General features: G+C 40.1%; 1 protein-coding gene across 3 annotated transcripts in view; it reads left to right on the top strand.

Moving 5' to 3' along the window:
* The first annotated feature begins 6,865 nt into the window (after positions 1-6,865).
* LOC147614000 (E3 SUMO-protein ligase SIZ1-like) overlaps positions 6,866-18,002 on the top strand; it is a 59,206-nt gene continuing 48,069 nt past the window's right edge. The window contains exons 1-12 of one of the 3 annotated variants that reach the window (XM_086781992.1): positions 6,920-7,286; positions 7,863-7,993; positions 8,310-8,390; positions 8,524-8,587; positions 9,017-9,092; positions 12,417-12,582; positions 12,764-12,891; positions 15,264-15,332; positions 15,647-15,734; positions 15,872-15,947; positions 16,049-16,122; positions 16,215-16,322. In XM_086781992.1, coding sequence (XP_086638118.1) covers positions 8,542-8,587; positions 9,017-9,092; positions 12,417-12,582; positions 12,764-12,891; positions 15,264-15,332; positions 15,647-15,734; positions 15,872-15,947; positions 16,049-16,122; positions 16,215-16,322 — 831 coding nt within the window. In that variant the 5' untranslated portion in view covers positions 6,920-7,286; positions 7,863-7,993; positions 8,310-8,390; positions 8,524-8,541. Of the gene's footprint in view, positions 7,287-7,862; positions 7,994-8,309; positions 8,391-8,523; positions 8,588-9,016; positions 9,093-12,416; positions 12,583-12,763; positions 12,892-15,263; positions 15,333-15,646; positions 15,735-15,871; positions 15,948-16,048; positions 16,123-16,214; positions 16,323-18,002 lie in introns of all 3 variants that reach the window. The other 2 variants (XM_086781991.1, XM_086781990.1) reach the window with 2 other exon arrangements.

Below are 18,002 nucleotides of genomic sequence, written 5' to 3'. Positions count from 1 at the left end.
ATGTTGGTAATGCTCATCCGTTCGAATTGGCCGATTTGGACAGAACATCTTAAAGTAAAAGAATATAACAATAAAAGAATATAACAATCACTTACAAGAGGATAAGATACATGGGATTTGCTTTTTGATAAGAGATTAAGAGGAATTAATCATTATTAAGAAGAAATAATGGCTAAAAGTCTATAAAAATAGAGATACACAGAGAATTGAAGTTTTAAATCCATATAGACTATATAAAAAAGGATTACATAGGTACGTAGAGCTTGAAGAGAGCTTCGCGCCTATATAAAAACTTCTGAAAACGGCCAATCGAGCAAAAAGTTATAAGCATTTTACTATAAGACTATAAAACTGCCAAAATTCGCCTAAAAGTTAGCAGCTTTGGGAGAAATTCTGATCATCAATGAAGTAAAGGATTAAGAAATTAGTTACATGAGTGGAAAGAGCAATATATAAAGAGATTCCTAGCCATATGATCAATTTTAGAAACCAATACCCGAGTAATGAGTAATTACCGATTGAAATTTGGGTATTAGACCACAAAAACTACACTTCCCTCAACCTCAATTTTCTCATAGCCTCTTGCCTTTCATCTCCTTCATGATTCAAGCTAGAGGGTAAGGGTTAACATTGCTCAGCGGGGAAAATCGTAAAGATTTACCTATGGTCCCCAAAGTCTTTCCACATGCTCATTACTGCTAAAAAAACCATTGGTACCTCCAAAGGAGGGCGGCAATAAGGCAAGGGCTACCTTGAGAAGTCACAGGCCCACCAAGGTAATAACTTGAATCATCAAAGAGGTCTAAAATTGGGTTAAGCATGAGGAGCTAATGCTAAATGAGACATTCACATGTAAAGAGAGTGTTTGAATAAGGGTTTGAAGATAAGAGAATGGCAATGACACAAAATGCTCAATTGTGGAGGCTTCATTCATTGATTTGAAAGGGAGAGGAGGGCTCCTTTTATAGGTGGAGAATCACCCTCCATACCAAAGTATTTATCAAGTATACTTGTGGCATTTACAATGTGTGCATCCTAAAACAAGTAAAACCATTATATTTGAAGATAGAATGCTGTTATCAGGGTAGCCGCCAAACCGTCGCATCACCACGCTGTTATTCCATTGTGGTGGGCGCTGTAATCTTCTTGGACGACAAGCTTCCACCTTATCAATTTTTCATGTCACAATACCTTTAGAGGCAAGAAGCAAATTTCTAGATTGTGGATCAATCTTACAAGAGATGGAAAGAGAGGCTTATCAACACAGAGAGAGAACCTACAACTATTCCTACCAAGGCATGTAACCATCTAGCTATGCAAGGATTGAAAACAAAGAAGAGAGTGGGGAGAGAAGAGGGAAGAGAGAAGAGAGCTCATAAGTATTCTATTATTACAAGGGGCATTCATTGATTAATGTCAAAATTACCTTATATATAAGTGGCTAGTGTTCACACTTATTTAGCCATGACTTGAAATAGTCCATGTCCACTATGTCTAGCCTTAAACATGTATATACACAAATTCATAACTTTTCCACTTCGCATCAGCACAGAGTAAGTCCACGAGTGTTGTCCACTTTGCATTAGCACAGAGTAAGTCCACAAGTGTGCAATCTTATAAAATATATGTTAAGCATAGAGTAAGGCCATGAGTGTTGTCTTATAAAAGATACGTTTTTTAAACAAAAAAGTAAGATAATGAAGCACCTTTACAAAAGTAGGACATGTATGTGAGACCATGTTAAAACCAAGATTAGTATAGGGTAACATCCAAGGTTGTGAATAATTAAAATCCTCAAGCTTCAACCTCAAAGTAGCTAGCTAAGAAGGTCTAGGTGCAAAACCAGAGGTCTTGAAGAAGAAACCATCAAAGAGCACGTAGAAATGCAACATGCAATCAGTTGTCAAGGATGATGACATCGTATCCTATCAAAGGCCATGATTGGACTCATGACTATCTTGAACTGGCTAGAGAAAGAGCCAATTCCTGAGTGCTTAAATCTAGAACCAATTCAGCCACGCTGCACTAGATACAATAGTTAAGGACAATGAGAGGAAGGTTGTAGGGCTTCAGTTTGTGTTGCCTACAATGGATCAGCATATTCTCCAAGGTGACTTCATATCATTACCTATGCACCACCTCCTAGGGAATACTCCATGCATATGTGAATATCACCCATGGTATATAACAAGCCTTACTGCCTTCTTATCCTTTGAAGTTTTAGTTCTCTTAGGAAATTCTTAGCTTTGGAGAGACTTATCAAACTCATCTAAGTGCCCCTATAGAGGAGATAAGGTGAACACTCTCGTTCTAAGCCCCAATGGAGCATTCTCTTTTTAATCCCAAGACCAAGCAAGGATTACCTAGAGTTGCCATGAACAAAAGAACAAAAGCTAAGACACTATTTTGAAAGTGATAAAATGAATATCATGCTACTTGTTGATTTTTTTATCACAATAAGAATATTTATGTTGACCTCATTTCCAAGATGCCAAATTGAGAACCCCCTGGAAGAAGGATGATTTCTTTATACTCATTTATTCCATAATCATGCATCAAAATGGAGCAAGGACATTGCATACCACCTCTCCCAAAACATCATGAATAGAACTGAACATCCTCTACCAAATAGAAAGAACATCCTTTGTCAAATAGAAAAAGACATCCTATCAAAAACCATCCTTAATAGAACTGAACATCAACATGCTTTGCCGACCACCTTTCCAAGTTCCCAAATGGAGAACCCCCTCCTTTGGGAGTGGAGGATGATCTACTTGATTCTCCCTTATTCCATATTGATAATGTACCGGAGGGTTGTTGTTGCAAGATCAGGGTGTCCAGTTTTATCCAGTTTATGCTGGACTGGGACAATGCTTGGAGAGCAAGTTTTGGGGGGCAAGGTACTTAAAGTGAGATCAAGCAAATACTAGAAAACACGCTTGCCCTTAAATTAACCCAATATAACTTAAATTAATATAAATTAGTCTAATTAATCAAAGTTAATCAAAAATATGATGAAACGATTAAAAAAAGGATCCTTCCATACTTAGAGTGATCCAATTTATTTTTCCATAGATGCACCATTACAAGCACACTAGTCCCTATAGGATTTATATGATTCACATCAAAAATGTAATTTTACTAATTAGATTATTAATATTTGCAGGCCTTCTGATAATCTGGAAGAATTTTGAAAAAGAGATAATTAAAAATCCAACCATTGAATTTGTAATTTTTACTAACCACCACATTCTACTAATGTCTCAGTATCTACCCACTCTTTTGATCGACAAGATTGAGGATTTTAAGTGGTAGCTATTGTGGGTACAAAAAGTGGCATATATTATAACACTTCAAAGACCTTGAAATATTTAAAGAAAATAGACAAATATCTTAAAATTTTTCCAAAAAATCAAGTTAAGCTCCATATTATGTGAAGATCTAAGGTACAAAGTGGGAATCTCATATGAGTTTATATGTAAAAGATATTAGCATTTTATGGAATCAGTTCAAATTTGGGACACGGTGTATACATTGACTTTGTACCTAAGAAAATGAGGACTTTTGACTATCTAATGCTTAATCAAATTATGCAACTATATTTCCAACTTTGAATATGATGTTCCAACAAAAGAACTTAAAACGAAATTCCTTCATTTACTAGGAGAGATTAGCTACTAAAGGTAAACAAATGCCTATTTTTTTACTATTTACAGGGTGCTTGAGTGGACAAAACTGGGCACCCTGATCTTGCAACCACCCCGCCGGAATGGAGAAAAGACATTGCCCACTACATCTCTCAAGAAATAGAATAGAAAATAACATCTTATCAAAAGGGACAAGAGTAAGTGCCTCATTAAGAATGCTACAAACTACTAGGCAATAATGTTTTATTATTTAGAAGGGTTAAATGAGAATATTCATTTATGAGGAGGAATTCCTCACCGTTCTTGAAAAATCCCCTTTTGACATCAGTAAGGACACTTCACAGAAGCAACACACGATCACCCACAAGGTTCTCTAGGTAAGACTATGGTGGACTAAACTCTTGGAGATATAGTGAAATTTATCAAACAGTAAGGGTTCTCTATGTAGGACTATGAATAAGCCCATTTTAGCATCACGAAAGGACACTTCACGATAGACACAATCGCTTGTAAGGTCCTCTAGGTAAGACTATGGTGGCCTACACTCTTAGAGACATAGTGGAATTTGTCAAATAGTTCCAAAGTCTAGGTAAGACTATGGTATACATTTTGGAGACATAGTGGAATTTGTTAAATGGCAACAATGAATACCAAAAATTCACCATGGTCTAAGAGAAGGATGACATGCCTATGATAGAACAAACCTTTCAAAAGTGGGGCATAGAATTTATGGGTCCTACTAGCCCAGCCACTAAAGCCAACCACTAAAGGAACCCCGATTTTATGGGTCCTATTAGCCCAGGACCACTAAACCAAACCACTAAAGGAGCCCATGTGCTACATCATAGTCGCTTCATTACTTCACAAAGTAGGCTAAGGCAAAAGCCATGAAAAAAGCTAACGTGAGATTGACAACAAACGAGTACATTTCATACATGAGGTGGTGGTGGAGTTCTTGCTTAAATAATTCCTCATGGTGCACCGAAAGTAAACCCCTTACTATCCAAAAGCGAATGACTAAGCTAAAAGCACAAACAAGACATTGTCCACAATTCTCACTAAGATGGTAGAAGCATTGAGAAGTGATTAGGAGCAGAAGCTACACTCTGCTCTATGAGCCTACCACACTGTTGTCACACACCTTTCTAGCTTCTATTCGGTCGATGTAGTGTGCCAATGAAACTCAAAGAAACTGAATGAGGAAATATTACACTCTGCCTACAGAGAATGGTTTGACCACCAACTTTGACAACCAACTAAAGGACAAATGCATGAAAGAAGATGTCATGATACTCATGTATAGTGTCAAGAAAAATAAATGAAAACTCAAGTACAAAGACCTAGGTCCCTTCCCTGTTATTACAAAAATCATCCCTCAAGGATAGAAATATAAGGATATTTCAAGATTGGGACCCTCGATGGGAATGAGATAGAAGTATATTTTAACACTAGCAAGCTTAAATGACGTTACTATGGATCTCTCACCCAAAATATTTTCTATCAAATCTACAAGGAAAAAGAGAAGAAACAAAGTCTAGAAAACAAAAACACAAGGCATGCCTTGAGGTGCTTGCCTTGACAAAAAAAAAAACCAAATAGGCCATAGGGCCGAGATGTTGAGAAATCAAGTATTATTGAGCTCATGGTGGATCAAAACATATGAGAAACATGATTAAGCATATTGATTAAGATAATACAAAATGTGATTAAGCTAATAGCAAATAATGACGAATAATTAAGCACAAACCTCATAATCTCATTGCATTAGAGTTGATCGAAGTACATCCTTTTATAGGTCTCATGGATCTCCCAACTCACAAGATATATGCACCCTTGTGCCATCCATGTGTCCATAAATGCTCACACTACATGTGCCTCCTTGCACTTTCCATGTGCTAACTTTTTGACTGACTTCACCTTTTACAAATGACCATACTAATCAACCTTTGCCAATGTACCTATTCCTTTTCTAATGTGCATGCTCCTCCCCTTGCTCTACACATGTTGTACCCTCAAACATTGCATTTGTCAACACCTCCCCTCAATGTGATGAGGGTCTAACACTTGACATGTATTGACCTGACCTACACTCCATACTCATATGGTTGGAGCGGTCCGTCTAGGTTTCTCTATGAGCTACAATGTTGGCTTTATCATGACCCTTTAAACACCGGGAGAGTGAGCTTACAAACAGGGGTTAGGAGCCATGCTCCTCATATCATCTAGAAGAGATGCTTGGTGTTGCCTCCATCCTGGGAGGCCTCATCACTGTCTTCCTTCTTTGTCTCATTACATTGGCTTCGTTGGCTCTCTTTTTATGCCAACAATCCTTTGCTATGTGACCAATTTCGCCATGGCAAGTTATCTTTGAATCCTCCTTCTAGTAGATCTTCACGAGCATATATTCTCCAATCCCCCAGCTAGTTTGTTTATAAAGAACCTTCTTGCTACTTGGTATACTAGGCACAAAAGGGAACTTATGGGTCCAAGATTGTTGAAGTAGCTTGTGGTGGCTACCTAGGAATAACCATTCCAGAGGTAGTTATATTGTCGACTCACCAAGTTTTGTTTTGGAGGGATGTCAAACTTGTTTTGGAGGGATGTCAAACTTGTTTAGGTGGCGCTCTTGCTTAGTTAATACTAATTGGTAGTGGGTTTGTATACCTAGACATTAACTGGAGATTGATCATATAAACATATAGGAAGGAGAAAGTACACAATTACACTATAACCATGGATTCAAGAAACATGTATTGCTTGAGCATTACAAAATATATATGTGTACATTCACTCCCAAGATTCCCAAAGCTCAAAACCTACTAAATCTCTATTTTTGCGAAGTCATATGTTAAAAAGTCCTAAACTAATTACACCCTTAGCATTTTATAGATTTGCGAGTTGTCATTCTCAAAATTCTTGGTCATATCATTGTCCTACATTAATAGATGAGTTTAATTACGTGACTTGTGGTCAAGTGTCTAATTTCTCTAGGCCTTACCTCTTGCCTTTGCTACTCTCCAACAATGCTCATGTGTCTCTAGGCACCCAAAGGGTGTTGGCTCATTATGCATCACTTGGGTTGGAATTGCTTCTTAGCTTTAGGTTGTAGGTTCTCATATCAGTAAAGTTGGATCTATTAATTTTCATGCGAATTTTTTTAAAATCACTATAATATCCAACTATGATATGTTGTGATAAATGGACGTGTAATAAAGTCCTACCTATGGCATGTTTGGTTATGCATATGATGAATGCCATGTAGGATGCTTGTTGTAGTGGGGGTCTGAGTCGTCTTATTGAATGGTAATGACCCACTTCATAGGTGCTTTCCAGTCATCAACATCATATAGTCATTGTGTTTGCCCCTCTTCTGGTTTGGCTTTGCCAAGCAATACCGATCGTTTTGCCATTGATCTCCCTTCTGTTGCAGAGAGGGGGGCTGGCTCGTGCTTCGTTGGCCCCTTTCGCCCCCTTCCTTCTGTGCATGGCTTTGGTGGTGCAGAAGAAGCAGCAGGCACAAGTCGAAGCTGTGCAGGCGATCCCGGCATCACTAGACGGCTCAAAGGACCTCCTCATCGAAGCCAGCGGCACCACCCATTAATCCGCACAATCATGGATGAATTGGCCGCTCTCTGCCAGGTACGGCATGCACTCTTAGCTTCTTCAAACCTTACGAAGAATTCAGCTGCAGCTGCTAGACGGCATGAGGAACTTAGCTGCTCCTTGAGCACAGGAACATTTCCTTGCCTCACCCTAGACCTACCCTTTCATTTGACCATTAGTGTTGGTTGCACGTACATTCAAGGCTCACTTGGAACAGTTATGTACATACAAGGGTCACCTGGATAACTGGCTGCAAATACACAAAAAGGCTCACTTGGAACAGTATTGTTGGCTGCATATATGTACATACAAGGGTCTCTTTGTAGTTTGAACACTGGTCGCACATACACAAAAGGATCACTTGAAACAGTATTGTTGGCTGCACATACACACACAAAGTCAAAATTTTTATTTGAGAGATATACTACGTTTTTAGTTACAGGCGACCAGCAGGTGTAGGCTGGTGGGGTTTGAACCTGCCATGTATGGTAGCACAAAGGTCACTTGGAACAGTGGCTGCACACACATAAAAGGCTCACTTGGAACAGTATTGTTGGCAGCACATACACACAATTTACATTTTTTGATTTGGGATGTATGTGGTATGTTAAGTTATATGCGTCCAGCGGCTGTCGGTTGGTGGGATTCAAACCAACCCGGCGAGTTCAATTCTTCTACCACCAGGCTGCACGCCCCTGGACACATAAAACACATTTGGACAGTATCGTTGGTTGTTGATACAGGCAAGGCTCACTTGGAACACTATTTTCAGCAGCACAAATGGACAAGTTTCACTTTGAACAGTATTTTCGGCTGCACATACATACAATACCTAATATTATTGGCTGCATATATGTACATATACAAGGCTCCCTTTTTTGGCAACTCCTATGTGTTGGCTCAAGAGTTTAGAGGCATATCCTTTGTTAGCTAATTAGATTGCAGGAGAGAACTCCAGCCATGCAAGCCCTAAAGTCACAAAGCTGTGAGGTGCACGACTTTATCAGAAGCTTTATGCCCAAAAAACTGGTTGACTTTACGTGTCCCTGAATTCCGCAGGAAAAGCTTGAAACATTTCGTATCAAAGAGTTGAAGGATGTGCTCACCCGCATTGGTGCAGCAAAACAGGGAAAGAGACAGGTGGCCTTTTGCGTATTAAATTCATTAGTGCCATTCATGTTGCTTTGGCAAGCACTCTTCCACTTTTCAATGCTTGATTTTAAATGGTGCGTCGGCTTTGGTTCACATGTTTTATTTCAACCTTTGGTAGCAGGTACTGATAGACAAAATAATGGCAGTTATTCTGTCTCCCGAAAGGCAACAGTTTGGTTCAAGAGGTATGCCTTTCCTCTCGCGCTGTGGCCAGTTTCTGGTTTCATAAACTGTACATGATATTAACTGTTTCACTATACACTCGGCATAACATGGACTCTCTATGTGACTCATGTGTCTGTCCTTGTGCTGTTGCATGCTTGCTCAAGGCACAGCTATATAAGATGGTGGTGCTGCCAATGAGGTGATAGCTCAAGTGGTGAAGGTGTTTGCCTAGGGCCAAGAGTTCCTGGGTTAAAAACTGCCCTTGGTGCTTCCTCGGCAGCATCGCCTATAGGCGGATAATTAAGCGCCTATGGTCGGGCGATAATCAGTAACCACGGGAGGATCTTGGGCCTAAGGCTAGTCGAAAAAAAAAGATGGTGGTGCTTTGCCTTGAGTTGATTGTTTATGTTATCAGTTGTTAAACTGACCATGAGCTGTGACTTGATCAGGGTCGAGGTCTGAAAGCTCAACCAGATATGCTTTAAGCCGCGAGGAAGTAGCTAAAGTGATTGATGACATCTACAGGTCCACATTTCTTTTGTAGCAGCTTGTTTTTCTCTTTTTGTGCAACTCACTTCATACAGGATGAGCATATGTTGGCAAGTTGAATCTTTGTTTTTGTAATGTGAAATACTTTTATCTCGAAAGTAAGGGAGAATTTAGGTCCTCAGGAGTGATTGCTGAAGCCTGAGGTTCTGAGTAAGATCAAATAGTATTAAAAGGTGGATTTTAATGTTAGCCTTCATCAATCACTGAATGTGCCCTTTGCAGGTTCACATATGAAGATAATGTTTTGTTAATAAGTTACGAGTAGCTATTAATGAATTGAGTCCAAAGTGAACCCTCTATGGACACCAAAAAATTGAGAGACGTAGACTTACAAATATAAGTGGATATACAGATAAGTGAAGTATTACAATTGTATACATTTATATGAACATGAGTGCAAGTCAATATAAGCGAATTTGAACATAAGTGAATATAGTTATAACTGAGTATAATTATAAATGAATATAAATTTAAACATCAATTCAAATATATAACTTTGAATTCAATGAAAAATATATTTGAGTGAATATTTTCTATGGCTTATTGGTGAGAATATATTATGCAAGCAAGGCTTTTGCATTTTTATTCATAAATTTTTAACGAATATGTTTAAAATCACCGCAATGCCATATGGAATGACGTGGACTTCAGTAAAAACCTGCTTGAATCATTCACCATGATTGTTTTATGCACATGCACCTACTAGCCTTAGACAAAGCACCCAAATAATAAAGGCCCTAGACTCTAGGGAAGAGTTGGGACCCAAGTTCTAGGTTTATTTGAAGGTTTATAACCAGCCTAGAGGGGTAAAAAATATATGTGTGCTTACCCTCAGACCCTCACAATAAGAAAAACAATTATCGAGTTACATTAGCATTACTGGCAGCCATATCACATAGGAACATGGATGTAACACATAAGGGAACACTACTCCGAGGGGTCTGCCCTTTGGTGGCTCTTGGACTTTGAACCTTATCATTCCAACAATTTCACACGCAGCCATAAAGGCCACATGTTAATGAACTTCATTGGGGTAGGTACCATTTCGAAACGAGTTTCGAAATTGGAAACCCATGTCGAAATGTGTCATTTACCTTCTGGCTAAACTCAACACATAACTCATGGACGAACATACTTTTACTCCTAAACTCAACACATAACTCATGGACGAACATACTTTTACTCCATAAAACGTGCCTAAGTGAATAGTGAATCTCACATCATGAATCCTTCTATGATTAATGATTTGGATAACCTTTTGTCCACATAATTGCCATTACCATGATCAAAATTTTTGTTAGTTAATTAGAAAAATAAGATGACTTAACTATCCTTCATAAAGAGACGAGCTTTTAAAGTATCCCCAAAAGTTAAGTTTTTCACTTCCCCCCTTAGCATCCTTCCCTCACCGAGAGTTTCTATGGTAAGAAACGCTATATCTAGTGTCAAGCTTTCACTCTCTTGAACGAAAAATGTTTCTAAAAGGAATATTAAACAACTTTTTCTAACCAATTACAAGATAGGTTTTCTATGTACCATGGGAACGTGTGCACCAGCCCATGATTCACACAAACCTAACTTATAAGGCAACTAATATCTTCAAGTAATACTATTCTCTGCAATTAGATCAGCTCTTCTACCAGAGAGCATGATAAGAGGATATGTGTGGGGGTCCAAGGCTAGATCTTGTGCGCATGGAGAGAACTATAAAGGTCCATGTTAATTTGTGAGTGACTCTACATAAACTTTTACTTTGATGACTCCAAGAGTGTCCCCACAACTACTTACTCAAGCATGTGTGCATAGGCAAAGTCTAAAGCTTTTGCATGGATATTCAAGGAGATGAATCCCAACTTAATAATCTCAAGTAGATTTCAAGCTTGTTTAAGGTCATCATTCTGGACAAAATAATAGCCGCTAAATGCGCCAAGGGGAGAAATAGTTCCGCCAAATTATAGAAAGATTCCTTATTGTCTGGCAATACATGCATGTGCTTTGATTGCCTTGCAGACATAGAACAAATACTCACATATTTGGATCATAGTCATAGGAAATGGCCGTTTCAGTCCCTAGAAACGCGTTTCTCCGTTTCTGGACCCCATCCGTTTCCATAGCCGTTTCTCGTTTCCCAAGTGCTATTGTCATAGGAAACAGTCGCATTTCCCCGTTTCCATTCCTTGAAAGTTTCCGTTCCCGTTTCTCGTTTCTGGTGACTATGATTTAGATGCGAGTACTTTCGTTTTAAGAAATTGTTACAGTAAATTTGAACAATTGAGAAACTACTACGTGAATTCGAAGTCTTTTTTAAAGTTTAGCTTAATGTTTGGTTTTGGCTCTTAAGTGCTTTAGGTCTAGAGTTTACAGTTCTCTGTTTTGCTATTTTATGTTGTTGTTTAGTATCTCAGCTCAAAAGGTTTAAGTTCTTATTAAAAAGAAGTGTATGTATGCTTTTGTGTGTGTGTGTGTGTGTGTGTGTGTGTGAAAAAATAAATAAATAAATAAGTTTCTTTCATTCATGTAGTTGTTTTGTTTTGTTTTCTTGTTTTTTGTTTTTTTTGTTTTTGGTTTTTGGTTTTTTTTTTTGGTTTGTTTGTTTGTTTTTGTTTTTTGTTTTTTTGTTAATGTCTTAATTAAAAGTCTTCGTTTGATATTATCTTTTGATTTCCTCTCCTTAGTAGCTAGGTTTGTTAGTTTATTTATTTTTGATCTTTCAAATGCTTTGTTTTTGGATGGACAAGATGAGGAAGAAAAATTTGACTCCACATGCAATCCAGATTATACACATGTACACAAGGAAAGCTGTAGGCAGACTCACCTCCCATTCATAGGCTCACTACTTTGAACCACCCCCGACCTTGAGAGAGTTGAATGCGTGCACCACCTTAGCATGAGGCAGATCATGAGACCAGCTTGCAGTCAGACCACCACCATGCATGTCTCGTACCACACATGGTACCAGCCTACAAAGCTCGGCAGCCCTAGACCAACCTTAGGGGCTAGTCTAGATCTAGACCCTCCGCCCAACATATCGAGTAATGAGCCATGGCTTGCGTATGTGACTTTGGTGCTATTTATATCCATACACATGTGGAATAATTGTCTAGCTCTCTTAATAGCCATTTGCTTGTATGTGTGACTCCCTCACCCATAGAGCATTAACCCATGCCCTTGCTAGGAATGTACACTCAGCATGACCAAGACTTTGTTTTGGTCTTGTTTGGGGAAGCAGTGTTGTGGTTTTATACCACATATGATAAATGTATTTTCTGTAACTGAGGTTTTCATGTATTGCATCCACAGGAAAATGCGGGGCTCTAGTGCCCTTGACTTGGCAACAACAGGTGATATCGTGGCTGGCTCAAGGACCTCAGCTCATTCAAGTAAACTCGAGGGGTCTTTCAAACGTGGAGATGCCAGAACTCGATGCCCCTGTGGCAGTAAAGTGAACTCAGATACCATGATACAGGTTTTCTCTCTTTCTTCTTGCTTTTTGTCGTTGATGCTGCACTGTCCCTGTGGGTCACTTTTGTTTGGACTAGTTCCCTTCTTGACTATTTGCTTATGGAGCTTGCTGCTGGCATGGACGTGATAAAGAAGTCTAGTTTTAAAGTGTAAATGAATGGCTGATACGTGGAACTTGATTGCAGTGTGATGATCTTAAATGCATGGTATGGCAACATGTCAACTGTGTTATTATCCCTGAGAAGGAGGGATTGAAATCGGAACCCCCTTCACAGTTTTATTGTGAGCTGTGCCGCATACAGCTTGGAGATCCGTAAGTCTTTTTAAGACTCATCTTTGATTCTTGTTTTAAAAAACAAGAGATGTCAAATATTTCCTTAAATTTAACTTCTCAATAGCTGAAGAGGTAACAAGTTCTCCTGTCTCAAAATTTGGATATGTCAACAGACTTCGATAGTCACACCTGGAGATCACATTGATACTTGTACAACCTATTGAGGAACACACGCTTCTTGTTTACCCAGCCTATGCACACACATTAGACAATGGTTTCCACAAGCTCTAGAGAGGTTTCTCTGTTAGACATGCTTGATAGTGAAGGACGTGTGATGGATATGACCACCACCATGCGCATCCCATACCACGTGTGATACCGGCCTGCAAACTTTGCAGCCCTAGACCCACCTCAAGGGTTAGTCTAGATCCAGACCCACATAAGGTTGGCTCAACACATTATGAGCCCATTCCTTGCTCATGTACGGCTTATGTGCTTTTCTTTTTTTCTTCTGACTGGCCTTAGGCCCAAGATCCTCCCATAGTTACTGTTTTTTCACCACCCGTAGGTGCTTTTTTTTGCCCTTAGGCAATGCCGGCGAGGGAGCACCTAGTGGGGGTTTGAACCCAGGACCTCCCGGTCCCAAGACAAACACTTCACCACTTGAGCTACCACTTCGTTGGCACTTTGGTGCTATTTTTGTCTGGACATGGAAGTGATAATTATCTAACTCTCTCAATTGCCAACTTCTAACCCATGTTACACTCCCTAGACCCATGCCCATGCTAGGGATGTAACAACCCATCCAGCCATCCACCCACCCATGCATGCAGGTACACGGCCAGCAGGCAGGCACGCATTGCACATGAGTTGTACTCCAAGCCATGTGTGCTATACTTTTAATATGCTTTTCTCTAGGAAATGGTACTATAATCATCAAGGTCATCAATCTGCCAGATATTCTTGATAGCCAACATGTGACGGCTATGAGTCTTGCTTTACTCACATGGTCGATCATGAGCACTGCCTACCCAACCACGGCTTACATACTTGTGGGCATTGCATGTCTGTTACAACCCCACGGACCTCTTAAACAGAGAACACAAGTAATTAGTACAAATCCCCTAAGAGGGGTGCAAGCTAGCTCACCTCCCAACCGTAGGCTCTATGCCTCGAACCACTCCCGAGCCAATGGCTAAGGTTTGACTCCCACAGATCCATGATAGTCTGCTCCATACATGCCTTTGGCATGCCGATCTATGCTTTGCCACATGTGTGGCCGGAGTCTTGGTTAACTGTTACCAAGGTTATGACAATAATAATCTATGTTGCACTTATATAGTGCCCACTGTTGCTATAAATAACCATCTTGTTATAAATAGCCATTACACATGGATTTATTAATAATAACAATAGCCGTCCATATTAGCTTGCTTCCTCCTAATCCCAGGGCTCCCCTAACCCTATCAGATTAGCCACTAATCCTAAGGATTAGCACTAGGTACGTAACAATGCCATGCGTATTATACCTCTATGTGCTTTTGTATTTTCTGAATATGTCCCATAGATTACACTTTGGTCTCTAGAGGACAATATAATTATATGATCTAAGCTCAACTCTATGGCAACAAGTGCATGATGATTCATGGTGGTCAACCCTTAGGCCATCCTTTCTTCAATTATGGCCTTTTTACCCCTTGCTATCTAACTCTAGCCTAGTATGTCCATAGGACCCCATGCATGTGTGGGAGGTGATGATGCATGTGACATGCCCTCTTGCTTATGTTTGAAACGTGGTTGGTGGAGTTAAAAACCACCTCTCCACCATCTAACTTTGGAACTGGATCTATTGTCAATTTGTGATTGAAACAACTTGAGTGGGGTTGAAATCTGCTCATCTGCAATGTCACATAATTTTTTTCAAGTGTTGGTTCTGCATTTGGTATGGAGTTTCAAATCCATCACTGCTTCTAGTTTTTGAAGTGGTACTAGAGTTTCTTGATTCTGTCGTTGGAAAGCTTAGTGTTGTTATTTACTGGAAGCAGCAGCTTCTCATGCTCACAAATGCATTGTTGAGCAAAGACAAAGATGGGCCTGGTCCAAACTGCACAATGGTTTGTCTGGAGTAAACAAATCTGAGAAGTTTTGGAAGGAGCAGCTAGAGGAAGAATTGGAAGCTGGTGTTGCCTGAGTGTATGCTGAGTTATATGCACAAAGTTTTGGGATTACCTGTACAAACGTTCCCAGCCAAATTGCTGCATGAACTGAATGCCCAAAATGGTATTTGTTGCCATCAATGAAATTATTGTATGAGGCACTTGTCTGACCATTATTGAATCTGCCAACTAATTCATTTGGTGAAAGGAGTGCGATTGCTATTTTCACTAAGATTTTCTCTAATACTGGTTCAGGTATTGTGTTGCTGTTTCCCACCAATTGCTGCCAACTAAAATGGTCACTTCCATTCCTGGTTCTGAGGGGTGAGGCCTACTATCTTTGTAAAGCTAGTATCTTGTATGTATAGTCTGTATAGCTTTCAACATAGTCACATTGGCCAGCAAGTATGGGCTGATTTTTGGTCTATGAGGTAACTCTTTTGAGAGTAAATGTCATGTGATTCAATTTTTTTTTTTTTTGCTTTATAAGTCCACAAAGGTGTATTTTTTTGCTTAGTTTGAATTGGCCTGCTATCTGAGCTGGTCAATTGACATCTGCTTATGTAATTGTGAAATGTTTGAACTTATATCGCTTGTCAGGGTTTAAGCCTTTTGGGCCTGCTTTGTGGTTCATGCAGGTCAAATCCATTACAGAATGTGGAAAAATCATTTATGCTAAGCCGTAGCGAACAAGACATGTTGCAGAAACCTCTTTATGATCTTCAGGTCCAGGGTTGCTTTTGTGTAGTTATCGCCATTGACTTCTTGTATGCTTGTCATGTGTGGTTTCAAGCTCATCTGCAAGTTCCAGAGGTAGCCTCAAAGCCTCTCAAAACGTATTGCATTGCTGGACTTCTTTGCAGATCTGGAGTGTGCTGCTCAATGATAAAGTGGCATTCCGAATGCATTGGCCGTTACATACAGAATTGCGCGTGAATGGTGTGTACCATATGCTCAGGCCCATTCCTTTAGATCAAACACAATCTAAAAACAAAAACAAAGTTCGTTTTTCTTCTGATTCTGTATTTCATGGTGACCAGGAGTTCCTGTACGTGTAACTAATAGACCAGGCCATCAGTCTCTAGGAATAAATGGTCGTGATGATGGGACTGGAGTGAGTTTGTGACATTTACGAACACGGGTCTATTCAAGTATTTGATAGGGTTAATGTTGGGACTTATGGATGAGATGGTTTGTTTCTTGCAGATTGCAGATTATGTGAGGGAAGGAAGCAACATTATCTCGATGTCTGCATCTGATGGACGCCCTTTTTGTGTAGGAATCCGGATGATACAACGCCTGACCGTAGACCAGGTTTGATTTCTTTGTTTGTTCTTTCAAGCTCCCATGTGTAAGAATTAGTTGCCACCAAAAGGAATTGCATGCACTCTCTCACAAATCATCTCATGGATTGTAAAAGTTTGCAAGATATACAAGTCCCAGGGATGATACATATTTTTTAGAATTTTTTATAGACAGAGCAAGGTTGATTCCATTTTCAAGCATATGGGTGTTGGGGATGCATGGACAGCATGTATGGCATGACCATGTATCATCAGGGCAGTGGCAGCATCTTTTATTGAGGGGGATGGGGGGAAAGGTCAAGGTGGATCAAAACAACATTGGAATGAGATAATGTAGAATGCTATTAAAAAAATTTGAATTCTGCTGTACCTTATGAAAAACACGTCATTGGATGCATTTGTCATGCTAGGCTACCAATTGGTGTTAGGGTTAGGGTTAGGTCACTAGTTAGGGTTCAGGTTTAGCAAAAGAATCAGTCCATGCTGTGTGCCCTAATCTGGAAGGGGACAAGAGGCTAAATGCAGATAAACGCAAGTCGACGCGACTAAAGTACAACTAACTGACTAAGTCCTACTTTTGTTGTTCGAAACAATGCTCCATCCTCGTCATTGTTAGTGTGTGGGTAATGGGTTGCTCTATTTTATAAGGCTCTCTATATGAGGAGGAGCCATTTTGGGGTTGGCCATAGGTGGCTAGATGGTTAGGAGATGGCTTAGGTAGACTTGACACCATGCCAAGTAGGATGCACGAGAGTGAGTGCGGGCTGAAAGACCACACTCATGGGTGGAAGGAGATCTTTCCCAGGATACACTGTCCTCAGGTGTCGGGGCCGAAACGGGCGCTTGGATGATTTTGGATGGGCCTGGAAGCTGCACCATGATCTATAGTCTCTTGTTTAAGTCTATTATTACCAAATCCGGTGGTTGGTTTGGTCCATCTGGACTAGTTCGGCGACCTAGGATATGACAAACATGTGGTATTGTGCTGTTTGTGGGAACGCACGAGTCGTAATTTCTTACATGGTATTAAAGCACCTGCTCTAGACGGGGGCGTAACTGTGAATGGCGGGGTTAATGATGCCTAGGCTCCCTTTGTGTCGCGACTGAATGATTGCTCTCCAGGCCACCTTGGCGCGGGCAGGCCTCCCATCATTGCCGGCCCACAAAAAGTTCCAGATCAACCATTGTACCTAACCAATGCATGCTCGAGAGAAGGCCTGAAAGAGTGCATAGAGTGGAACCAAGATGAGCACTAGAATGTGCTGGTCTTAGATGTGCAAGAGAGAGATATGAAGCTAATAAGCTGAATACACTGCGAGGAAAGCAATCCCAAACAAGAGAGAATATAGTCTCATAAGTGAAGGATACAAAAGGTGAGAATGTGTCAACACATGAACCACACTTCAAACAAAACACTGAATGAAAAGGGGGGAGGCCAACCCACCTATATGTAGGTCATATGGGGCTGGCCGACTAGAGCAACAGACCTGGCCGACTAGACAAATAATCTGGTGGACTGGAAAAATACTAGAAAAATTGGAAAAAAACAGGAGGAAATTAAGGGTGGCCAACCCACAACCAAGGGCCATAAAAGGGATCAAATATGGGCACAATACATGGGCAGAATATGGGGATGAATATGCTAACACTCCCTCTCAACACCAGATGCTGAACAAACTCCGAGAAGCCG

Source organism: Cibotium barometz, chromosome 43, assembly GCF_041138505.1.
Source record: "Cibotium barometz isolate CiBa-2024 chromosome 43, ASM4113850v1, whole genome shotgun sequence".
Lineage (NCBI taxonomy): Eukaryota > Viridiplantae > Streptophyta > Polypodiopsida > Cyatheales > Cibotiaceae > Cibotium > Cibotium barometz.
The sequence above is the reverse complement of the archived record's forward strand: the minus strand, read 5'-3'. Positions and strand labels throughout refer to the sequence as shown.